This window comes from Scyliorhinus torazame, chromosome 5 (assembly GCF_047496885.1).
Source record: "Scyliorhinus torazame isolate Kashiwa2021f chromosome 5, sScyTor2.1, whole genome shotgun sequence".
Classification (NCBI taxonomy): domain Eukaryota; kingdom Metazoa; phylum Chordata; class Chondrichthyes; order Carcharhiniformes; family Scyliorhinidae; genus Scyliorhinus; species Scyliorhinus torazame.
Window position 1 is genome coordinate 214,074,045 of NC_092711.1, and position 26,175 is coordinate 214,100,219.

General features: G+C 45.2%; 1 protein-coding gene across 4 annotated transcripts in view; it reads right to left on the reverse strand.

Annotated features, from left to right (window-relative positions):
• LOC140420936 (MICOS complex subunit MIC27-like) overlaps window positions 1–25,280 on the reverse strand; it is a 94,209-nt gene extending 68,929 nt beyond the window's left edge. For 2 of the 4 annotated variants that reach the window (XM_072505107.1, XM_072505105.1), the window contains exon 1: window positions 15,850–15,906. In XM_072505107.1, coding sequence (XP_072361208.1) covers window positions 15,850–15,891 — 42 coding nt within the window. In that variant the 5' untranslated portion in view covers window positions 15,892–15,906. Of the gene's footprint in view, window positions 1–15,849; window positions 15,907–25,115 lie in introns of those variants that run through there. The other 2 variants (XM_072505106.1, XM_072505104.1) reach the window with 2 other exon arrangements.
• Between the last annotated feature and the right edge of the window lie 895 nt (window positions 25,281–26,175).

Sequence of the window (26,175 nt, forward strand, 5' to 3'; positions counted from 1 at the left end):
TCCAGCACCTGTTCTGGTACACAGAGGGAGAATTCAGAATGTCCAAATTTCCTAACAGCACGTCTTTCAGGACTTATGGGAGGAAACCAGAGCACCCAGAGGAAATCCACGCAGACACAAGGCGAAAGTGCAGACTCCGCACAGACAGTGACCCAAGCCAGGAATCGAAGCTGGGACTCTGGCGCGGTGAAGCCATAGTGCTAACCACTGTGCTACCATGCTTAAGTGTTGAAATCATTAACTTGTATGTCTACGTGTAGCATTGGAATAGGCCACTCGAGCCTGAATCACCATTATATCAGATCAGGGCTGAATTCCCATCCACCTGTCTGCACTATCCCCTAATGTCCAAAAACCAATCAATCTCAGCAATGAGTATACTCAACATATTATCTTCCACAGTACACTGGGTAGGGAATTCCACAGATTTACAACCCTCTGCATTTGCTCAACGGAAAACCTAAAAACTATGAATTGCTTCTGTGCATCAAGTTTCTTCCTATGCATCTGCAGCTAAAGCTGTTGGAAAAATACTTGAGTAGCACAGCAAGTTACTTGTGAACACACACACTGGGCGGGATTCTCTGACCCCCCCCGGCCAGGTCGGAAAATTGGCAGGGTGGCGCATGAATCCCGCCCCGCCACTCCAGCGCCGGCTGCCGAATTCTCCGGCGTCGGTCTTTTGGCGGGGGCGGGGATCGCGCCTTGCCGGTCGGGGGCATTTGGCAGTGGCCCCCCCCCCGGCGATTCGCTGGTCCCCGATGGGACGAGCGGCCGCCCGTTTTCGGCCAGTCCTGCCGGCATGAATGACACAAGGTCTGTACCGGCGGGATCTGGCTCTGAGGGCGGCCTGTGGAGTCCTCGGGGGGATCCGGCCACAGGGGGATCCGGCCCCGGGGGGGGGGATCCGGCCCCGGGGGGGCCCCAAGGTGGCCTGGCCCACGATCGGAGCCCACTGATCTGCAGGCGGGCCTGTGCTGTGGGGGCACTCTTTACTCCGCGCCGGCATGCGTAAAGCTCTGCCATAGCCAGCACGGAGGCCCTTCGGCGCCAGTTGGCGCGGCGGCAATCACAGTGCCGGCCTAGCCCCCAAAGGTGCGAAGGATTCTGCACCTTCCGGGCGGCCCGATGCCAGAGTGGTTCACGCCACTCTTTGGCGCCGGTACGGCCCGCCCGCCGAATACCGGAGAATCCCACCCACTGTTTGAGTGGGCAAAATACCAGAAAGTAACTGCTTCAAGTTGAAAAATACATTAGTTATTTCAGCATGCATTTAGTAAATAAGATTGATTTGAAAGAAAATAAAATTTACTGTAGTGCATTGCATTATCACAAATAGAAAAAAACGGTCACATTTTGTGGTCTGGGAAATCATACAACTGACATTCAAACTTTGTCGAACAGTAACATCAACGGTGAACTGGGAAAGCTGGGAATTTTGTTAAATACTGAAATCGGAGTTTGGTGTCTCTCAATCCAATCCAAAGATACTATACATAAACAGTCATCTTAATCGAGTCCTGGTGGGCAGCCCCGAGCCAAGATGAAGCACTATATTACCATAACGTTAATCAAACCTCAGGACTACAAATTTCTTTGATGGTTAAAGCAGGATTTCATTCTTTGGCACAAGAAGGTGAACCCCCAGTGTTTGCGTTAATATTACGTTGAGGAACTGAACTAAAGAAAAGAGCATTAGACCGGGATGACCAGTTAGAATAGTGCATTATGGACATTAATTCGGGTTGCAGGGAGTGAACAAAGAGATGGGCAAAGCATGGCGAGAGGGGGAGGGGTGGCTATCAGGACTGGTTCTTTGCACAAAGGATGCCATAAAGGATGCTGGGAGGCAGAGGCCCAGAGGAAGGAAAGGAATGTGTAATGAGCCTATCAGAATCAGTGGCAGTTAGATTATGTCACGGAACATGTCACGGAAAGGGCCTATCGGAATCTTGTATTCGTGTACGTGGAACTTGATACTGCATGAATGTATATGAGACATGTGTTGCCTCCCTTTGTCTCACTCGTTCTAGGAGTTTCAAGAGACATGGGTCTCCTGCCTTCATCAGAGGGAGTGTAAGCTTGCAAACTATTTGAAATAAACCAAAGGAATTTCTAAATCCGAACTCAGCCTTTTGATTGAGACCAGACTGGACAGAAAGAAATGAAAATGAAAATGAAATGAAAATCGCTTATTGTCACGAGTAGGCTTCAATGAAGTTACTGTGAAAAACCCCTAGTCGCCACATTCCGGCGCCTGTTCGGGGAGGCTGGTACGGGAATTGAAACGTGCTGCTGGCCTGCTTTGGTCTGCTTTAAAAGCCAGTGATTTAGCCCAGTGAGCTAAACCAGCCCCTACTCAATTTCTTCAACGTTGCCTAATCAAGTCAGTATCAAATTAACATTTTTACACAGCCCACATCAAAAACTGATTGTGGCTCCACTACTAGTGCATTATCCTGGCACTGCATTTTAAAAATATTATTTCATGAGTGTCATTGGCAAGGTCAGCATTTGGTACCCATCTCTACTTGCCATTGGCTTGCTGGGCCTTTTCAGAGGGAAGTTAAGAGTCAACCATATTGCTGTGGGCCTGGAATCACAGGTAGGCCAGACCAGGTAAGGATGTCAAATTTCTTTTCCTAAGGCACATTAACAAACCAGATGGGTTATGACAATTGATGATAGTATCATGGTTAGCATTACTGAGACTGGCTTTCTATTCCAAATTATTATTATTCATTGAATTGGAATTCCACCAGGTACCATGGTTGGATTTTAAGCCTCATTTCCAGCGCATTCGGGTTACTGGTCCAGTGGCATTACCACTACAACCCCATCTTCCCACTTAAAAGTGCAGACATACTGGCTACCCTGGAATTCCTCATGTTTCCAGTATTGTTTCACCAGGGTCCCCAAAAAATGCACTCGCCCTCTAGAAGTATTCAATAACCATTTGTATTTATGCAGCACGTTTAACAAAATAACACATCTCAAGGCACTTGAGTGTTATCAAACAAAATCAGACTCCGGGGCCACGCAAGATTATATTTCAACATGCGGAAGAGGTAGGTGGTAAGGAGTGTCTTAAGCTAGGGGAAGTTGAGAGGCTCAGAGAGAATTCCAAAGCCTCAGGCCTAGGCAGCTAAAGACATGAATGCTAATGTGGGAGCAATGAAAAATCCGTAGAGGTTGGAATTAGAGGAACGCAGAAGTCTCGAAGGGTTGTAGGGCTAGAAATGGATGGTTATAGAGATAGGTAGAGAGGAAGCCAATGTTCCAATTATCTCCCTTCATCTATTTCATACTCACTTGAAGAAATGAAATTGGATGGTTTCTGGTAGCAATGCTGCCAGGTATTTGGTTTAACTGTTTTCTAATTAAACGCAACCGAGCTGCACTTAGCTTATCTTTCAATTTTAATTTTGACTGTTGTAGCTTGTGATTTTACAAAAGGGCCCACTTTTGTCATTTATATCCTCAATCTTTCGCTGCATCTCCTGGTTGCAGATATCAATGCCTTTTCAGAAAGACTGGGATTGTGTGTTAACCTTGTGACTTAGCAGATAAATGCACACTCGCACAGATCAGGTTTGCGCAGTTCAGATTTCCTGTAGTAGGGACTTACAGAACTGCCTCAGTTGCTCTGAGGTAATTCAAGTAAAACATAAAGGGGAGACTTCCAGTGGTGGCAATGGAGTAAGCGGTCGCTTATTTGGTAGCTCCCGCTCGTGGTAGACCTTTTCCCCCAATTTATAATGGATTTGATCGACAAAACAGGAGACTGGTGAAGTAGAGGAGAAGGATTCCCCACCAGCGTATGAATTCGTGGACCAGAAGTGGTCTGAAAAGGACAGATCGTTGGTCGAAGATGGGAGTGGATTCTGAAGCGCAGGAGAACATGGCGGAAGGTCAGGGACCGAAACCGCCAGCCCAGTGGTCAACGGAGCAGTTGGTGGTCTTTCTCCAGGAAAGCTTTGCTCAGCAAAGAAAGGACTACCTTGATCCGGTTAAGACGGAGATTGATCGTGTAGAGCAGAGATTGGAAGCCCAGGGCCAGGCGATCCAGGAGGTGGAAGAGGCGGTTGCTGAGACGATGAGCAGCTAGCCGTGATGGCGGGGAGATGGGGCTGATGAAGAGACCAGAAGAGGCTGCAAGAGAAAGTGGAGCATTTGGAGAACAGGTTGCGCAGGCAGAACCTGAGGATTGTTAGCCTTCCAGAGTGCAGCAAGGGATCGGACGTAGGGAAATGTGTGGAGCAGTTGATCAGTTTGTTGAGGGAGGGTGAGATTGTTATTTTGTTATGGGGGGGGGGGGGGGGGGGAAGAGAAAAGATCTGCTGACAGGGAAGGGACTGGCGCTTGGAGACAAACTGGGGGACGATGGCGGTGGGCGCTCGAGTGTGGGCCTGAGGAGGCGCGGGACACGGGCTGGAGGCTGGCCTAAGAAGGTTGATCGGCGGGTAGGGATCATAGATCATAGAATTTACAGTGCAGAAGGAGGCCATTCAGCCTGTCGAGTCTGCACCGGCTCTTGGAAAGAGCACCCTACCCAAGTCCACACCTCCACCCTAACCCCATAACCCGTAACCCCACCCAGCACTAAGGGCAATTTTGGATGCTAAGGGCAATTTAGCTTGGCCAATCCACGTAACCTGCACATCTTTAGACTGTGGGAGGAAACCGGATCACCCGGAGGAAACCCACGCACACACGGGGAGAACATGCAGACTCCGCACAGACAGTGACCCAGCGGGGAGTCGAACCTTCGCCTTAATGAAGAGATTGAAGGTGGATGTGGAAATGCTACTGGAGACACACCTGAGGGTAGTGGATCAGATTAGGCTGAGGAAGGGGTGAGTTGGGCAGGTATTTCATTCTGGGATAGACTCAAACTAGGGTTAGCGATCTTGATCAATAAGTGGGTGTCATTTGAGGTAGGGAGCATAGTGGCAGGCTCGGGGTGGGGGGGGGTACATTATGGTGAGGTGGAAGCTGGAGGGGATGGTGGTTGTATTAGTGAATATCTATGCACCAAACTGGGACGACGCGGAGTTTATGAGGCGGATGTTGGGGAGGATCCCTGACTTGGACTCACTTAGGCTGATCGGGGGGGGGGACTTTAATACGGCCATAGATCAGAGGTTACACCGGTCGAGTTCAAGGACAGGAAGGGTGCCAGCCGCGGCGAAGGGACTAAGGGGGTTTATGGAACAGATGGGAGGGGTACATCTGTGGAGGTTTGGACGACCAAAGAGTTTTCTCCCCCCACCCCCCAAGTACACAAAGTGTACTCCAGGATTGATTTTTTTTTGTCTTGAACAGGGCTTTGCTGGCGGGGGTGGTAGATGCCGCGTATTCGGCGATTGTTGTGTCAGACCATGCCCCACATTGGATGGATTTACAGATGAGCAAGGAGGGGGGGCCAGCGTCCGCAATGGAGATGTTAGCGGATGAGGCGGTGTGCAGGCGGGTGAGGGAGGCCATCCAGAATTATTTAGAGATAAATGACACAGGGGAGGTTTCGGCAGCTACGGTATGGAAGGCACTGAAGGCAGATTTTGGTACGAGCTCATAGGGAGAAAGTGGAGCGGACAGAGATGGATAGGCTGGTTAGCGAGATCCTCCAGGTGGATAGAAGGTACTCGGAGACGGGGTTGTTGAAGGAGCGGCAGAAGCTGCAGATAGAGTTTGGTCCGATATCCACAAGGAAGGTGGTGGGGCAGTTGAGGAAGTCGAGAGGGGCATTATACGAGTATGGGGAGAAGGCCAGTAGGATGCTAGCGCGCCAGCTCAGGAAAAGGGAGGCGGCCAGGGAGATAGGAAGAGTGAAGGATAGAGGGGGGAAACATGATTTTGGACCCAGCGAGGGTGAATGGGGTGTTGAAGGAATTTTACAGTTGGCTGTATGAGTCGGAGTCCCAGCTGGGGTGGAGGGGATGAGGCAATTCTTGGAGGGTTTGGAGTTTCCAAAGGTGGAAGAAAAACATAAAAGGTCCAGTGATCCCTGTGGAAAACACATGTCGGGAGGTCAAAAGAGGATTGGATCAGGCTAGTGATGTGCATGAGCAAATCATTTCAAGAGTGTTTTAATTTTTAGGTCTCTACAAAATGACCACATGGGGGGGGTACACGACTGGTGGGTTGATGGATCCTCAATCCAATTTCCTTACAATGGAGAAAGTGTATGGAGCAGAGAAGGAATAATTATTGTATATAACTGCAATAGCCACAGCAATATGATCTTTTCCAAAGTGATTTTGCAAATCACAAAACATCTCACAAATGAAGTAGTTTGAAGACGTGTAGTCACTGTTGTAATGTAGGAACATTTCAAAGCAGAGCCAGGAAGGATCCCGGGCAACAGTTATCCTTCAATCAATATCACCAACAGATGATCTGGTCAATACCTCAAGTGGTGTTTAGAGGGTCCCGCTGTGCACAAATTGTCTGTCATATTTCCTATGCCACATGCAGTGACTACACATCTAAAAGAGTTGCAAAGCACTTGGAATGTACGGAAGCCATGAATGAAAGAATATATATATAAATGCAAGTTTGTTGTTTTAACTAAAGCCGACACGGATTTCAGAGTAATTCCAGCTTGTTACTTTGGCTCTACCTTGAGCACGCCACCAGGAAATCTTCAGAAAACCAAGTTAGTTTAATGCCTTGTCTTGGTAATCCCTGCATGCATTGACATAACTGTGTCAGGGAGCTGGTTTACTTTCCCACAATTTACCGACTGTAGTTTCCAAGTCAACGCTAAAAATTGTTTGAAGAATGAAACACCGTGGCAATTCTATACCATCGCATTCCCCAAGTGAGCACAAGGCCAGCTGGAAGTACACTTCCATTCACATGCAAGGTTAATGATCTGACTTAATACTTCAAGATTGAAGACCAACTTCATTTGCAGTGATGCCACACAATTCCACACAAAATTATGCTCTGTGAAAAAGCAGAAAGGGCCGTGCGACGTTAAAGAACAGTCCTCTGCTCAGAGTATAGATAACTTCCCTGAAACAGATTTTTGATTCAACTTACAGTTCTGCTCTCAAACAACTAAATTCAGGTCTAAACATTTTTTAAAAACTTTTGGCATGCAAACATACAAATTAGGCCAGCTTTTCCATTCAATAAGATCATAGCTAATCAGATTGTAACCTCAACCCCACATTCCTGGCTACCCCTAATAAACATTTGTAAACTTGCGTGAATGTAAATTCTGTAATATTAGATTTACTGTGTTCTTAAAGCAATTCTGCAAGAAAGAGCGGATCCTGTTCAAAGGATATTCCGATTGTAGCATTGTAACATAGTAACAGAACATACAGGTCATTTGGCCCATCGAGTCTGCACTGACTCACTTCAACCCTATCCCCTTAACCCAATAACTCCTCCTAATCTTTTTGGACACTAAGGGCAATTTAGCATGGCCAATCCATCTAACCTGCACGTCTTTGGACTGTGGGAGGAAATCGGAGCACCCTGAGGAAACCCACGCAGACACGGGAAGAACGTGCAGACTCCGCACAGACAGTGACCCAGCAGGGAATCGAACCTGGGACCCTGGAGCTGTGAAGCAACCACGTTTCTTCTGGAGATTGCAGTGAACGCCAAGATCTCGGCAACACAGATGGTTCAACTATACAGTGGGTGGTTGTGTGTGGTAGGAAAGTCAGGAAATCAACTGTGATAATTCAGTAGTGGGATGGCGGGTGGCACACAGGCGTTTCTGTGGCAGCAGGCATGTTTCCAAGATGGTATGGTATGTTGCCTTCCTAGTGGCAGTGTCCAGGATGTCACTGAGCAGCTGCAGAACACTTGGTAAAGGGAGGGTGAACAATCAGAGGTCATTGCTTATATCAGTATCTGTTATAGACTGATAGAGGGATGATATCCTAAAAGCAGATTCTGGTGGAGAGAAAAGAAATTTAAAAAGTAGGACCTTAAAAGGCAGTAATCGGCAGTTTACTCCCAGTGCCACATGTTGGTGAGTATAGCTGAATAAATGGAGAGGGGGTGCAGGAGGGAGGGCTTTAGATTCTAATGATATTGGGACGGATTCTGGGGAGAATGAGGCCTATACAAGCAGACAGTTTGAATATAAACAAGGCACAGGGTAATATTGTGGTGGGAGGTTTTCTCATACCGTGAGGGAGGGTTTAAACTCGCTTTGCAGTGGGGTGGAACTTGAGCATGGATTCAAAAGGAAAAGAAACAAAACTGAAGATGGAAGGCAGAAAATTAATAAGCAAGTATGAAAGGCAGAGGAAACAAAGGCTACAAAATACTTACAATATGATCAATAATGGATGTAATATCCTCCAATCAAGGTGTTTAATGAATAAACCAGATGAACTGAGGGCACAGGTAGACACATGGAAGTATGATATCACAGCTATCACTGAACATGGCTTCAATAAGGGCAGAAATGGGGGCTCATCAAGTCTGTACCGGCCCTCCAAAAGAGTGCCCATCTAGGCCCACTCCCCACCCAACCCGTAATCCCATAACCCCACCTAACCTGCACATAGAGTCATAGAACTTACAGTGCAGGAGGCCCTTTGGCCCATCGAGTCTGCACCGGCCCTTGGAAAGAGCACCCCATTAAGCCTACCCCATCCCCGTAACCCCACCTAACTTTTTTTGGACACAAATGACAATTCATCATGGCCAATCCACCTAACCTGGACATCTTTGGACTGTGGGAGGAAACTGGAGCACCCGGAGGAAACCCACAGAGACATGGGGAGAACGTGCAGACTCCGCACAGACAGTTACCAAAAGCGGTTCGAAACCAGGTCCCTGACACTGTGTGGCAGCAGTGCTTACCACTGTACCACCATGCTGGGAGCAACCTACAGACCTCCATACATGCAAAGGGAGTTAGAAGGGAAAATTATGTTGGCAAATGACTGAGAAGAAAGAAACAATGGGGCAGTAATAATAGGGGATTTCAATGGCCCTAATATAAACAGGGATAAAATCAGTATATAAAAGGTACAGAAGGAGCAGAATTTTGATAATGAATTCAGGAGAACCTTTTTGCCAGTACACAGCAAGCCCAACAAGATAATGGGCAACTTTGGATTTAGTGTTAGGGAACGAAACAGGGCAGGTAGAAGGTATCGGTGTGAGAACCTTTTAGCGGTAGTAATTATAATTCAGTTAAATTTGGGACGGTCAAATTTAGTAAGCTGAGATGAGAGTTAACGAAGGTGGACTGGAAACAGCTTAAGAAGGTAAATCAGTTATGTGAGCAGTGGGAGACATCAAGGAGACAGAATGCATTTACAAAGGAAAAGGGCCGGAGACCCAAATCTAGACCACCCCAACACCCGACCACCTCCAACCAATACCCGCCACCAAACGTCAAAGTGCATGCAGGGTTGGATAACACAATAAAAGCATTTGTCAGAAATCAAAAGAGAAAATGCTGGAATTTCTCAGCGGGTCCGGCAGCATCTGTAGGGAGAGAAAAGAGCCAACATTATAGGCTCCAGGACAATATCAATGGGCTCGTCAGGGCTGCAGAAAATATGACAACTGAAATACAACCCAGAGAAATGTGAGGTTATGCATTTGAAGAAGGAAAACCAGGCAAGGGAATACACAATAAAATATAGGATACTGAGAAGTGTAGAGGAGCAGAGGGACCTTGGAATGCATGTCCACAGGTCCTAGAGATAGCAGGACAGGTAGATAATATGATTGAAGGCGGCATACAGGATATTTTCCTACATTAGTTAAGGATGTGGAATACAAGATCAGAAAGATCCTATTGAAAATGTATAAATCACTATCTAGGCCACAGTGAGATGACTCCAACCAATACTGGTCACCACAAGAGGGATGTGATCACATTAGAAAGTACAAAGGAGGTTGGAAAGGGTTTTGTCAGGACTGGATAATTTTAGCTATGAAGAAAGATTGGAGTAGTGTTCTTTGGAACAGAGAAGGCTGAGCAGAGACTTTATTGAGGTGTACAAAATGATGAAGGACAGAGAGCTCAATAACCAGGGAGCATAGACTTAAAGTGAAAGTTAACAAGATAAAAAAGGATTAGAAGGGAGCAGAGGATATATATTTCACCCAAGAGTGTGTGCTGGGTCTCTGAAACTCACTGGCTCTTTTTCAGCCGGCATGTCAATGGGCCGAGTGGTCTCCTTCTCTGCCCTCAATTTTTTAAACATTCAATATGACAGTCTGGTCTGGGAACCAGAGTGTGAATTGCAAAAGTAAGCTGGCCAGAATTGTCAACATTGTCAATCATTGGTAGACAACCGATAATGTATTTAGCAATGCCGTTGAGGGAAACTCAGGCCATCATGGTGATCCCTCTCACTCTTTATATCGTCAATTTGAAAGGTTCCCTTCAGGCTGACGCTTTAGAATGCCTATTGCTAGGAAAATCTATTCAAAACTTCTCTTATTCTCAGGGCCATAAGATTTCTAAATAACAGAATATAAATCTAATTTGTTATTTTTATTCTAACTACAGTAAGTGCTTTAACGGCAGAGTGCAATGTAATATGTTTGTATGGTACAAATGTATGAATGTAGACATACATGAAGTATTTACTGGTTTTTAACTAATGACTGTATGATTATATGTTATGCTATATATGTGAAGCCAAAGACAGATTTCCACTTCTACCTGGACAATAAAGCTCTATTTTACTCTATTTTTATGTTTCAGTGAAAAATACTCGTGAACATTGACACACCACACAACTGCAAAAATCCAAAGATGCCAATACAATTTTCTGTGCAATGCTGAACATGGAACTATTTATTTACTGAAATTTGCTTCATTTTTCTGAAAGGTATGAAAAAAAAACACATCCCTTTAAAAAATTCCTGTAAATCAAGAATCAGTTATTTTTTATGTATTAGCTCTGTATGGTTAGTGCTCCACCTAGAGGGCAAAAGGTTTCATCCTGTCAACATCAGTGAAGGAATACATCAATTTTGCTTATGGAAGGAAGTGAACGATTTTCAATAGTCAGCAATGCGATATTTCACCACAAATTTGCAGGATCGCAACTATTAACCTTCAAGTGCGATCATTATATGCTGTACAACACTGGTGCCAAATACCAGGGAGATCTGAAGGCTGCAAGAAACTCGCCCTGCTATGGATTTCATCTGTCCATTGCACTCCATTTAATGCAGTGAAGGATTTCACAAATCAAATGAATGTCACAGGGCTTTAGTTGTGATCACATTGAGAGTGATTTTAGTGTGAGGCTTTGTATATAAAGGATGACGTTTTGCATGATTTGGGACTCGAGAGCAAAATAGCAACAAATTAACTACTGAACTCTGTTTCAGCAAGACAGTAGGATCCACTGAATGTCCTTAAGAAAACAAGTAGAATTAACCAAGAAAACCTTGCACAGAAGGTCAAGTTTACTTGTTACACCCATTCCCCCCTCAATTCACAGCTACTGATAACCTACATTTATAGAGGGGAAACTGGTGCTGGGAATAAGGCAAAGCAAAGAAAATTTTGGCTGATGACATAGAATTTACAGTGTAGAAGGAGGCCATTCGGCCCATCGAGTCTGCACCTTGGAATGAGCACCCTACTTGAGCCCACACCTCCACCCTATCCCCATAACCCAGTAACCCTACCTAATCTTTTTGGACACGAAGGACAATTTATCATGGCCAATCCAACTAACCTGCATATCTTTGGACTGTGGAAGGAAACCGGAGCACCCGGAGGAAACCCACGCAGACACGGGGAGAACGTGCAGCCTCCACATAGACAGTGACCTAAGCAGGGAATCGAACCTGGTACCCTGGATGCCAATGCAAAATGTATCAAAACTTCCAATATTAATTTCTAAGTATATAATCTTTCCCAGGTAAGAAAATAACTAAGGAAACAGAATACAGCCTGGAAATCTAGTTCATCAGGACAGGTATCTTAGACGTAGACAAATGGTATGAATATATAATACAGGCCCTTCTGGTGAAAGGTCTGATATTCACACTGACATGCTTTGCCACAGACCAAGAGAGAACGAGAAAACAGATAGCTCTGGATTTGGAGAACGTTCAGACTCCGCACAGACAGTGACCCAAACCAGGAATCGAACCCAGGCCCCTGGCATTGTGAGGCAAGTGCTAACCATTGTGCTACCGTGCTATTTTTCGTTCTAGTGAGAATATATCTTGATTGTACCGAAACATACAATTTCCTCTTTAAACACAGCCCATGGCTCTATTTATAATTAAAATAAATAAATAAACAAATAAATAAATAATGTAGGCTTACATTAACACTGCAATGAAGTTACTGTGAAAAGCCCCTAGTCGGCACATTCCAGCGCCTGTTCAGGTACACAGAGGGAGAATTCAGAATTCTTAGCCGGTACGGGAATTGAACCCGCGCTGCTGGCCTTGTTCTGCATCACAGACCAGCTGTCTAACCCACTGAGCTAAACCAGCCCCCTCCAGCATCACAGAACCTGTAGCTAGATGCACAAAATCCCCACTAAGATTTTATTATTCACAAACTCCCAACAATCATATAGTCCTGTTTAATTAATTAAAGAAAACAAGACCTTAAACTGCATCAGTTTCATGATGAATTAAGAATGGTTACTGTGACGGTGCCAGGCATCAGTCTGGTTACGATGAAGAATTAATTATCTTCATTGTGGCAAACAAATTGCCGACTGTTGGATGCTGTCCAATATCCTGGGTAGGGTGTGTCTTCTGCTCATGAAGAAAAACGTTTGCAGCACTTTTCATTATTTGGATGACTGCTCTTGCGGATGTGTAAATGTTCATCTCTTACATGAGATATTCACAAATGGACATCTATCACCATTTGTCAACTACGGTGAAAGGCAGCAATGTGGCTGAAGAGATAAAAGCTAGTAAATGCCATAATTGGTCCTTGTACAACTTGTTAGTTTGTAGAAGCATTGGAACGTTTCACTGTCTGGGTGGGATTTTCCTAATGGGCTACAGTGACATTGAAAGGTCTGTTCCATGAGCTGTAAAGCAAAGTTGTGTCAGTCGCCAACAGACATCTTTGGAATGCCAAAAGTTGAGGCCACATTCACCAACAACAAAGGAAAAAAGGGAGTTTTTCTCACATTTAAAGACACCCTAAAACACTTTACACCTAAAGAAGTATTTTTAAGTATACACACTAAGTGGCATTGTCATTTACTAGTAATGCAGAGATGCAGGTTCAAATCGCACCATGGCAGATGGTGAAATTTGAATTCAATAAAAATCTGAGATTAAAAGTCTAACGATGACTATGAAGCTATTGTTTGATTGTCGTAAAAGCCCATCTGCTTTCACTCATGTCCTTTAGGGGAGGAAATCTTTTACCCTTACCTGGTCTGGCCTACATGTGACTCCTGACTCTTAAACTGCCCTCTGAAATGACCTAGGAAGCCATTCAGTTCAATGGCAATTAGGAATGGGCAATAAATGCTGGCCTTGGCAGCGAAGTCCACATCCCATGAACATATAAAAACTACACTGTAATTTAGGAAGTAGCTATCAATATTCCCACAAAAGTAATGTGACAATGACCAGATAATCTGTTTCTGGGTATTGGTTGAGGGATTACAATCAGCCAATATATCTGATTTCTCCTGCTCTTCTTCAAAATAGTGCTACATCCACCTGAGAGAGGGGATGAAGTCTCGGTTTGACATAATTCAAAAGACAAGCTTGACAACCAATTGCACTTTTCAAGCATCGTCACTGTTGTAATGTAGAAAATGTAGAGTTTATTCAGTGAAAGAGGCAGACACAGTCATGTTTAACCCCACTGAGTTCTCAGTTTAGGTATCTTTTGGGAGAGGAGAGGTTGTAACAGACTGCATAAAAGTATCACCGTTCTTCACATTTTCTTTTTTAAACTCCACAGAGTCTTTACAGAATCTTACAAGAAGACAGTGTAGTCTACAAGAGGCTGGAGACAGAAACACATGCTGCAACCAGACTAGGCACTGCATAGTGTGCGTTTTATATATTTTTAAAAACAATTACACTGGGTCAAAAAACCCATTTGGAAAGGTTATGGAGCAGATTATTATAAAAAATAATCTCAGGCGACTCAAGTACATAAAGACTGTAAATTTTGCGAACACGTTTGGAGAGGAATACTTCAGAGAGTGTCTCTGAAGCAGGATTGTACCCAACTGGAAAGCTAGGTGATATTCATACAGTAAAAGTCAGGTATTTGTACATTGCCTAAATTTCAACATTATCTGTTTTAGGTTCATATTAAAAGGAGTTGCAGATTTTCACAATTGTCCATTATCCCCAAAATGATCTGTCTTCCCTATATCTTAGAGGCTCCTCTTTTTTTATATAATTGACAAACATATATTGGAAACAGTGCAGCTTAAGGACAAAATGTTAGAGCTCTCCGTCAAACTTGGTAAATACTTATAACCATGTTCTTGGCACACTCTTTATTACTCTTGGTGACCTTCCTACCCCATGGCATCATTTTATTGCCAAAAGGAAAAGGAAAGACCACCGTTAGAGACTCCTTTTAATCTCTTATTCCAACCAGGCCCGGCCTTCCACTGCTGCTAGCATTGCCTGATAAGTCAGGTCTTTGAAGTAGTACAGAGGTCACCATGCATTCAAACTACTGATATGGGCCATGAAGGTGCCTGAGGTTTACTGATATTAGCTGGTTGTTTAACCACATAAGCATCCAGCTAGCAGTGCCTGTGCATCTTTGCACGTCAGTTGGGTGGTGTTTTTTTACCCTAAGTGTAGAATTTTACATGAACTTTCTAGTACAACTATATCCCTCTAAAAATCCCTTTACTAAGTTACATACATTCCCTAGTCCCCTTTGATGCAATCATTTAAAGCACATAGATCCCTTAATAAACCATACTCTGTTGTTTGCCTTAATGAATTGTAATACACCATATTCATTATTACCCTGCTACAGAAATAAAAACACTGCACTAAAACTCTTCACATACGGCAGCAACTCTCACCATAAATGATGCCAATATCAAAAGAGCAAACTAACTAAAGATGGAAAAGCCCTAAATAAGAGTGGGGCAATCACAAGGATTCCTGACAAAATGCATCATTAAAAAAAAATTTTAGAGTACCCAATTAATTTTTTCCAATTAAGGGGCAATTTAGCATGGCCAATCCACCTAAACTGCACACCTTTTGGGTTGTGGGGGTGAAACCCACGCAAACATGGGGAGAATGTGCAAACTCCCCACGGACAGTGACCCAGAGCCGGGATCGAACCTGGGACCTCGGCGCCTTGAGGCAGCATGGCTAACCCACTGCGCCAACATGCTGCCTAGACAAAATGCATCTTAATGGAAGTGACAACAGGCTAGCCCTGGAATATCTAGAACTTGGGCTCCAAACCAGCTCAGACTTTTCCAAGATTTTAACGTGACAGAATTCACGCATTAGCCAACTTCAGCCTGGCTTCTCCTGTCTGCGCTGGATAGTAGCTTTGTGATAATTTTTAAACAAGATAAATGTTTATTAAACAATGAAACACACAACAAGAAAGTTAACTAGAAATACACTTATCTAACTCAATGGCTATACAACATATCCCTAAATTTACGCAGTTCCAAACCCCTTTATTTCTCTAACTTCAGAGCTAATCCTCCCCAAACGTCCTATAGGCTTTTACAAACTACAGGCAAAATTCAGCAACGTTTAACACAACAGGCAGTTAGATATTTCTGGGCTGATTCAGACGTAGGGCAGTTTGTTCAAAAAGGCTTTTTCACAGACACAGTTTGCTGAGAGTTCACACCGCTTTTCCTGCTGTGGGCTGAGGTCTCAAAACAACTAACTTACATAGGCTGAAATTGCTCCTGATATATAGCTGGCCTTGTTCATGTTCTGTTCTCTGAACTAAACTCCTCAGAAGCCACTCTTAATTATTCATTTCATAAGTCCACCTTTTAGAATGTAATAGTAAAGCTCACACCTCATTCCTTCTTTTGAACTTCTTAACATCTTACTCAAGCTCTTGAAGTTCTATTCTCCATTGTGACCAACTTGCCTCAGATAAGCATCTGTTTACAGAGTTGCTAGGCACATCAACATATCAAAAACACTTTTCCATCAACCTAGCCAAACTGTCTCTACCACTACAGTTCAAATTTTTAAAAAACTACAATTAATCAGAAGAACACATTCACAATTACTGTATTTCCTTGATTTTCATATTATTATGATTTCTTAGCAAAGCTTCTAAAAGTGCTTAAAAAGAAAGAGATTAATGAAGACATATGTACATCCTTTACATTCCAAAACAGGAGATTTTATAATAAAAAACAAGGAAATGGCAGAGCAATTAAACAACTACTTTAGGTATGTCTTCACGAAGAAATACACAAATGAATTCCCAGAAATGTTAGGTAACCAGGGGTCTAGTGAGACGAAGAAATTTGACAGAAATTAGTATTACTAAATAAAAAGTGCTGGAGAAATTAATGGGACTGAAAGCCAATAAATCCCCAGAGCCTGATAATCTACATCCCAGAGTGTCAAAGGAAGTGGCCATGGAAATAGTGGATTGCATGTAGGTTGCGATCTTTCAAAATTCTGTACATCTGGAACAGTCCTTGCAGATTAGAGGGTGGCAAATATAACTCCACTATTTAAAAAAGGAAAGGAATTACACACCTAACATCAGTAGTAGCGAAAATGCTAGCGTTTATAAGAAAGGATGTGATAACAGGGCACTTAGAACATATCAATGGGATTAGACAAGGTCAACAGGGACTCATGAAAGGGAAATATGTTTGACAAACCTACTGGAGGTTTTTTGGGCGTAATAGATGAGGGAGAACCAGTGGATGTGGTGTATTTGGATTTTCAGAAAGCTTTCGATAAAGTCCCACATAAGAGGTCAATGTGCAAAATTAAAACACATGGGAATAGGAGTAATATTCCAATGAATTGAGAATTGGCTGGCAGGCAGGAAACAGAGTAGGAGTAAAGGGGTCATTTTCGATGGGGAAGGCGGTGACTAGTGGGGTACCACAAGAATCAGTTCACAATATATCTTTCAATGATTTAGATGAGGGAACCAAATGCAATATTTCCAAAATAAAAAAAATACTACGGATGCTGGAATCTGAAACAAGAACAGAGGAAGCCAGAAAAACTCTAGGTCTATCAGCATCTATCAGGGAGATAGATGCTGATGCTTTGTTTCGCGTCTGGAACCTTTGTCAGAACTGAAAGGAGGGAGAACTTGTTACAGCAAAAGATACGGTCACAAAAAGTAGCAAGTTTAAGAACAAACAACAGATGGTCTGGTGAGAGAGGAGGAGAGGGTTTTTTGCATTGAGGTAATACATGTATGAAATATTTTTTTTAAAGGGAGGGATTTAAGATGGAGAAGAAAGATCTAAATCTAAAGTTATTGAACTCAATGTTGAGTTCCAAGGGCTGCAATTTGCCTATACTGATTAGATGCTGCCCCCCAGCTAGCACCGTTGGCTCCACTGAAGCATCATAGCAGGCCAAGGACACTTGTGAGATCAGAGAAAGGTGCGGAATTAAAATGGCAAGCAACAGGAAGGTTGGGGTCACGCTTGCAAACTGCGCAAAGGTGTTAAGCAAAACAGTAGCCCAGTCTGTGCTTAGTCTCCTCAAAGTAGAGGAGAGCACATTGGGAGCAGTGAATACAATAAATCAAATTGAGGGAAGTAGAAATGAAAAGCTGCTTAAACGCTGCAGGAGGGAGAAAGGAAAGGAGCAGCTGTTGCATTTTCTGTGCTTGCAAGGGAAGGTTCCATGGGAAGGGAATAGGGAGTTGGGCATGTTGGAGGAGTGCATCCTTGCGGAATTCTGAGAGGGAGAGCAAGGAGCAGATGCTGGAGATGGCAGAGAATGATCCTTTGAATGCAGAGACCAGTGGGATGAAAAGTGAGGACATAGTTCTGGGAAGTAGGGGAAGGGGTGAGGGCAGAGTTGTGTGAAATGGGTCAAACATGGTTGAATACCCAGTTAACTACTGGGAGGGAAGCCTCGGTTAGGGAAAAAAAGCAGACAAGTCAGAAGCACCATTTTCGAATGTAGCATCATCAGAACAGATGTGATGTTGGCAGAGAAACAAGAATGGTATGGCGTCCTTACAGGGAGCAGGGTGTGAGGAGCTGTAGTGGAGGTTGCTGTGGGAATCCGTGATCAGTCTATCACCGAAAATGGAAGCAGAGCGGTCAAGGAAGGGAAGCAAACTTTTGGAGATGCTTCCAATAAAGATTGATAAAGTCTGATGCTGATCAATGGTAAAAGAGATTACACGAACATACCAATTAGGGGCAGGACCCTCAGCCCCTAAAGCCTGTTCTCCCATTCAATAATTTAGTTCATGGCTGATCTGATTGTAACCTCCCAACTACCCCCGGTAAACATTCACCCTCTTTTTTTTTTAAATTTAAATCAGGAATCTATCTAGCTCTGTCCTGAAAATATTCGAAGACTGTGCTGCCACTGCCTTTTGAAGAAGACTGTTCCAAAGACTCACAACAATCCTTCTCATCTCTATGTCTTAAATGGGCGACTCCTTATTTTTAAGAAGTCACCCTTAGTTCTTGATTCTCTCACATTAGGAAACATCCTCTCCACGTGACCCTGTCAAGACCCCTCAGGATTTTGTGTTTTAATTAAGTCACCTAACTCTTCTAAACTCCAGCAGGTACAAGCCTAGCCTGCCCAATCTTTCCGCTTAAATAGCCTGCCCCGTCCTGGTATCAGTTTAGTAAACCCTCTCTGAACTGCTTCATAGGAACATAGGAATTAGGAGCAGAAGTAGGCGATTCAGCCCTTTGAGTCTGTTCCACCATTCAATCAGATCTTGACTCATCTCTTCCAGGTCTCAAATCAATCCCCATATACCTATGACCCATTTTTTAAAATTAGAAATATATCTATCGCTCTCTCGAAACCATTTAATGATTCGGACCCCACCGTACCATGAGGCAGCGAGTTCCACATATTCACCGCTCTCTGCGAGTAGTTCCTCCTCATCTCAATTTTAAATCTACCGCCCCTCAAGCTATATACGCGTCTCTCATTCTAGATTGCTCTACATTTACTTTTAATCACATTTAGTATTTTATATACCTCGATCAGGTCCCTTCTCATCCTTCTAAACTTCGGTGAGTCTAAGGTCAAACTCTTTAATCTCTCCTCAACCCCTTCATCCCCGGAATCAATTGAGTGCACTTCCTCTGAACTGCTTCCAATGCATTTACACCCTTCTTTAAATGAGGAGCTCAATACTGTTCACAATAATTCAGATGTGGTCACACCAATGTCCTATAAAAAGGAAGCATACCCTCCCTACATTTTTTTTAAAAAATTTATAAAAGTATTTTTATTGAAGTTTTTTAATTTGATCAAATAATGCAACAAAACCACAAGAATGGTCCCGCATAGCAGAAATGGCCCAACATACATAGATACAGGGCACAAGAACAGCAATACAGTTGGCCCAGTACAATTACAAGAATCAATTTAGCTTCTCTATACACATTACCAGAGAACAAGGGAGAGGAGGAGAAGGCCATGAAAACATGGTAAAATGGTGCACACCTTCCCACACGGCGATTGCTTGCAGCAACCATGAGAATTCAGGAGGTTCATGTCATGTTCGGGCACGCACCAGAAGGTATCTCCCACAACTCCAGCAACACCAGAGGCACCAATAACACGCAATAACCTCCTCCCCTCGGATACCAGACCTGTCTGTACCCTAACAGAAGTCTATACGGATTTTTTAACCCCAAAATAAAAAATGATAAAGAATCCCAGTTCCAAAGAGATATTTTACATATACAAGATGCAACAAAACCCCAACCTCAAGCACAGTACAGAACAATCGTCACTCCACATTTGTACACAGAGAAGATCAGAAAATATTTATACAATAGGTTAGGATTATACTCAGTGACGTCAGTGCTTCCCAACAAGCTAACCGAGACAGGATAAAAAGGAAAACCACCAGGAATGGAGGGTCTGAGGAAAAAAAGGACCAGGATGCAGCAACAAACCCATGATCCTCCAGCACACACCCCTCACCATAAGACAAAGAAGAGAACAAGCTGCTCATTCAAACCTCATTCAGCCTCTCATAACATCCTGGCGAAGGTACGTCCCGGGGAAGGGGGGGGGGTATTAACCACAAGACTGCAACCAGCCCCCGTACCCCATGAACCAAGGAGTCAATAAACCAAGGATGCTCAGAAAATATCAAGAATCAGCCTCTCTAGATATCCCTAAGTGCCTTCAATAAGGAACTTCACAAGCGTAAGGGCGCAACAGGATACCAGCCACAGAACAGTACAGGTACAGGCCTCGTCTAGCACACTCTTTACATGTAGTAGTCCGTACCCCCAGGATACCCAGCACATGCCAAAACTCACCGCTCAGCTGACCTCACTCACTAACCACACCCAGGGCAGTACACGTCATCCTCAACCAAGGAGATGCCACCACCAAGAAGAAGAATCGTCAAGATACTCATCACTTGGACATCTTGGGAGGGGACCAATCCCCTCCTCTCCCCCGATATGGTGAGGGAAACCCCACCTCCACCCCCACCCCCTGTAACCCGTTGGACCAAATCAGGACCTGCAATCTCGCGCTGCCCACCCAGATGAGAAAGAAAACACATATCTCATTGTATGCCTGCGAGGAGGGTATTAGGGAACAAAGCACTGCTGCCTCAAACACTGCCTCCCCATGGAAGATCCGACTACAAAGAGGAGGGCACTCAGTAAGCCACCATATATGACCACTTGGAGGAGGGCGCTTATCTCCCCCCCATCAAGCCTACCCTCAAACCAAAGGGCTCCAACAACCCAGATCCACAGCATACTGACTCTCACTCCAACAGATTCAACCACACCCGGGCACGCTCCACCATTCATTTCCCTCCACTCCAACAACTCCAGAGACATCAATCACAAAAATGAATCACAAGGAACCCAATCCTCTCCAGGATACATGATTTGTCTGGGCTTTCATAGGAGATAAGAACGGATTCTCAAGCGTCAAAGTAACAAAATAAAATGGCTTTCCTCAATACAAGTGAGGACTTCTCTAATCATACCACCCATCACCAACTATCCACCCACCATCTTGCCATCGCTCTACTTAGATTCTCTATAAATGAGTTAAAGGATGAATAAATGCACTCCCTCTTCATAAATGCAAGGATTACAGCACCTAAAAAAGGACAAACCTATGCACAAACCACATGTCACATTACCGACTCAGTTAACCAGAATAGGATAACAAACGACCCTCATGCTCGTATATCGCACAACCTTGTCAGGAAAAAAAGGAGAACAACATCAAATCAACAGTATAATTCACAAGGGAATACTCTCCAGGATTATTGATGAATCATCTATGTTGCTCAGAGAGACCAAAGCCACAACAGGATCATTGAGAAACCCTCAGGATCCCTCCAATTTTACAACGAAAAAAGCACCTTCGGTCCAACCGCAAGGAAACTAGGCCCCAGCCATGGGGGTAACGACGTGACACATCCACCCGCCTCAATCCTCACGGTGAATATTGAGGGCAGGATAGCATAAGACCAGTGGCCAGGGCCTCCAACTGACCCCAGGCATCGAAAATGAAACACTCAACCTTCAAATCAAGATTGTAAAAGCATGGCAGCAAAACCTCAAATTGGTCAGGAAATTGCCCCTCCACTCCTTGCAAGAGACCAGGCGCATGAACACTCCTTGTCCAGCCCCTACTCCCTCAGCCGGTCAGGATAGATGACATCCCATGCAACAGGATTTCCAAGGACTGAAGGGGAGGCTGCATCAGGCAAATTGCTCTATCAAACAACAGGATTCTCTTCTCCGCTTCCACTATTCTCTCGAGGGTATTTTGTAGTTCATCAAAGTGAGCACAAAAAACCTGCACGACGAAGCCGAGCTTATCATTCGCAGTGGCAACCATCATCTTGATGCCGACAGCACCGCCAAGTCAAAGGCTCGCTCACCAGCAAAAGCGCCACTGCAAGCTACGCCTTACTGCAGCCACCTCTGACAGTTTCAAACAAACAAGGATTTTAAATTTAACTTGGCTCCTCATTGCTAAAATGCAATGACAACAATCTCTCCCTCTCATCAACTCCATACTCCCAGATGTCTTATCCACTGCAATTCTCATACCGCCACAACTGGTCCACAGCAGACGCCATCTCCCTGGCCATGCACTCATCCCTGGAGCATATCGACAACACGGACTCCTACGTCAGTCTCTTATTCATTGCTTGCATCTCCACCTTCAACACCACAATCCCAGCCAAACTTCAAAACCTAGGACTTGGCTCTTCCCTCTGCAACTGGATCCTCAACTTCCTGACTCATAGATCACAATCATTAAGGATAAACAACACCTCCTCCACAATAGTCCTCAATACCAGGGCTCACAAAGCTGCGTACTTAGCCCTCTACTATACTCCTTAAACACAAACAACTGTGTGACAAAAGTTAGCTCCAACTCCACCTCCATGTTTGCTGATGACACCACCATAGTCGGTCAGATCTCAAACAATGATGAGTCAGAGTACAGGAGGGAGATAGAGAACCTAGTGGCATGGTGCAACAACAATCTCTCCCTCGATGTCAGCAAAATGAAGGAGCTGGTCACTGACTTCAAGAAGCAAAGTATCATACACACCCTCGACAGCACCAATGGTGCCGAGGTGGAGCTGGTTGACAGCTTCAAGTTCCTAGGTGTCCACATCACCAACAATCTGTCCTGGTCCACCCACGTCGATGATACAACCAAGAAAGCACAACAGCGGCTATACTTTCTCAGGAAACTAAGGAAATTCAGCATTTCCACAATGACTCTTAGCAATTTTTACAAAAAGAAAGCATCCTATCTGGCTGCTTCACCAATCGGTATGGCAACTGCTTGGCCCAAGACTGTAAGACACTACAGAGAGCCGTGAACACAGCCTAGTCCATCACGCAAACCATTGACTCTATCTACACCTCCTGGGAACGCGGGCAGCATAATCGAACACCCCTCCTACTCAGATTATTCTCTCTTTCAACCTCTACCACAGCACGGTAGCACAGTGGATAGCACTGTGGCTTCACCGCTGGGTCACTGTCTGTGCAGAGTCTGCACGTTCTCCCCGTGCCTGCGTGGGTTTCCTCCGGGTGCTCCGGTTTCCTCCCACATCCAAAGACGTGCAGGTTAGGTGGATTGGCCATGCTAAATTGCCCTTAGTGATCAAAAAGGTTAGGAGGGGTTATTGGGTTACAGGGATAGGGTGGAAGTGAGGGCTTAAGTGGGTCGGTGCAGACACGATGGGCTGAATGGCCTCCATCTGCACTGTATGTTTCCAAATGGGCAGAACATACAGAAATCTGAGAACACAAACACGCACTAACAGATTCAAAAACAGCTTCTTGTCCACTACGTATCTTCTCTACAGTGCACTATATTCCATATGCTCCACACAGTGTCTTATGTTTATGTATTTACATTGTGTATCTATAATACGTTCTATATAGTCATGTATGGAGCGATCTGTCTGGACTGCATGCAGAACAATATTTTTTGCTGTGCCTTGGTACACATGACAATAAATATATCAAATCAAATCTAGCCAGGGAGATATATCCAAAAAAGTATTTATAGAATGTGCATTAGAATGAAATAAAGGAGCAGCACTGTAGCGCAATAGTTAGCACTGCTGCCTACTAAGTGGAGGACCAGCCCTGAGTGTGAGACGTTTGCACATTCTACCCGTGTCTGCATGGGTTTCACCACCATAACCCAAAGATGTGCAGGTTAGGTAGACTGGCCACGCTAAATTGCCACTTAATTGGAAAGAAATTAGGTACTCTAAATTTATATATTGTTTCACTCCGGCGTCGGAGACCGTTCCAGCCGCCTATTCTCCCGCCCCCGGGGGGCTAGGAGCGGCGCCGCGTCATTTACGCACCTTGGCGTCGTGTAAAAGCGGCGCCGCGTAAATGACACGACCGGCGCCAACCCACGCATGGGCGGTTGCCGTCCTCCCCGCGGCCACCCTGAAAGAAGAAGTCGGATGGATCTTGTGGGCCAGCGGAGGAAAGGAGGTCCTCCTTCTGAGATGAACCCCCCCCCCAGGCCTCCCACCATGCGTTCCCGCGCTGTTCCCACACTGTTCCCGCCGGCAGCAACCATGTGTGGAAGGCGCCGGTGGGAACCTGACGTGTTGGACAGGCCGCTCGGCCCATCAAGGCTGGAGAATCGCCACTCGCCCGTTACAAACAGCAAGCGGCGATTCTCCGAGCAGCCAGCCATGATTCTCGCCGCGCTGGGTTTTTGGGGGGGGGGGGGGGGGGAGGAGAATCGCGTGGAGGTGCCGGGGCGGCGTGGCGGGACTCACGCGGCGCCCGGCGATTCTCCTACCCGGCGTAGGAGGGGAGAATTCCGCCCCAGAATTCTATTAACTTTCCTAATCACTTGCTGTAACTTCATACCAACTTTTTCTGATTCATGCACGAGGATGCCCAGATCCCTCTGCATCTCAAGAGCTCTACAACCCTCTCACCTTTCAAATAAGCATTTTACCTCTGCCGGTCTAAATGGACTATTTTACATTCGCCCACATCGAGGTGGGCAACAGATTATCTTGAAAGAGCCACGCCGACCGGGTGAATGTGCCAACAACGAAGGTAAACCACACCTCCAGAGCAAAATTAGCATAGAGGTCCATGATCATAATGTCCAGCTCTGAGGTCATGCTCACTAAAGAGACAGAAACCTCTTTGAACAAGCTTTTGGTCACCTCGTTTAATATTGCTTTTCGGCTGGGTGTTGTATTTTGTTTTATCATTCTCCTGTGAAGCACATTATGATGCTGGATTACATTAAAGGCACTCTATGTTGATCTATAACTCACACACTCCGTGCCAACCTCAGCCCAAGGGGGCCCGTCAGTCAGCGGCCTCCCACTGCCACCAAGAGCGAGGCCCTGGGCTCCACTGACCCCGGCGCCGCAGGCCGCTCCCCTGACAGCTCGATGGGCAAAGTGAATCCGGGGCCCTTCCGGGCGGTGGCCCAGGACTACTCACCTGAGACACCATGGCGACAGCTCCGGAACATGCGCAGTGCCGCAGGTACTGACTCCGAAACATGCGCAATGCTAGCGGCGCCGGCTGCGGAACATGTGAAGTGTCGGTTGTCCCGGCAACGGAACATGCGCAGTGCCAGCACTGCCGACTCCAGAACAATGCAACGCTAGCTGTGGCACAATGGCTTTTGGACATGCGCACTGCGCTCAATGCCAGCTCCGGCTCCAGACATGCGCATGCCCCGTCCCCCCCATTCAGTGAGAGGTTTGGGCGATGTCCAAAGTGACCTAGTTGGGTTTTGATCCAGGGACAAAACCTCAGGGTCACTGACAAAAAAATCGCCCCAAGCAAAGGTCCCTTTTTAGGTCACCACTAATATGAGACCACTCAAACTGAAAAAAGTACCAACATAAACCAAAGCAAAACGATACCTTCTCATAAATGTGGATTCTATTATTACTGTCCACCTTCTCAGAAATCTGGATTATATTATTACTGTCCACAATATCATAAGACCGTAAAACATAGGAGTAGAATTAGGCGATTCAGACCATCGGGTCTGCTCCGCCATTCAATCATGTCTGACATTTTTCTCATCCCCATTCTCCTGCCTTCTACCCATAACCACCGATGAGGTTATCTCTGGCTTAAAGACATTCAGTGATTTGGCCTCCACAGCCCTCTGCGGCAATTAGTTCCACAAATTCACCTGCATCTGGCTGAAGGAATTCCACCTCATCTCAGTTTTGACGGATCGTCCCTTCAACCTGAGGCTGTGCCCTCGGGTTCTAGTTGCTGAGGACCCAAAGTCCTCAAAGCTAGTCATATGACAAGCTCTTCATTCCAGGGACATTCCTGTCAACGTCCTTTAGACCCTTTTCCAAGGCCAGCACATCCTTCCTTAGATACGGGGCCCACAACTGCTCACAATACTCCAAATGGGGTCCAGCAAGAGCCTGAGACAGCCTCAGAAGTACATCCCTGCTCTTGTATTCCAGCCCACTCGACATGAATGCTAACATTGCATTTGTCTTCCGAACTGCCGACTGAACCTGCACGT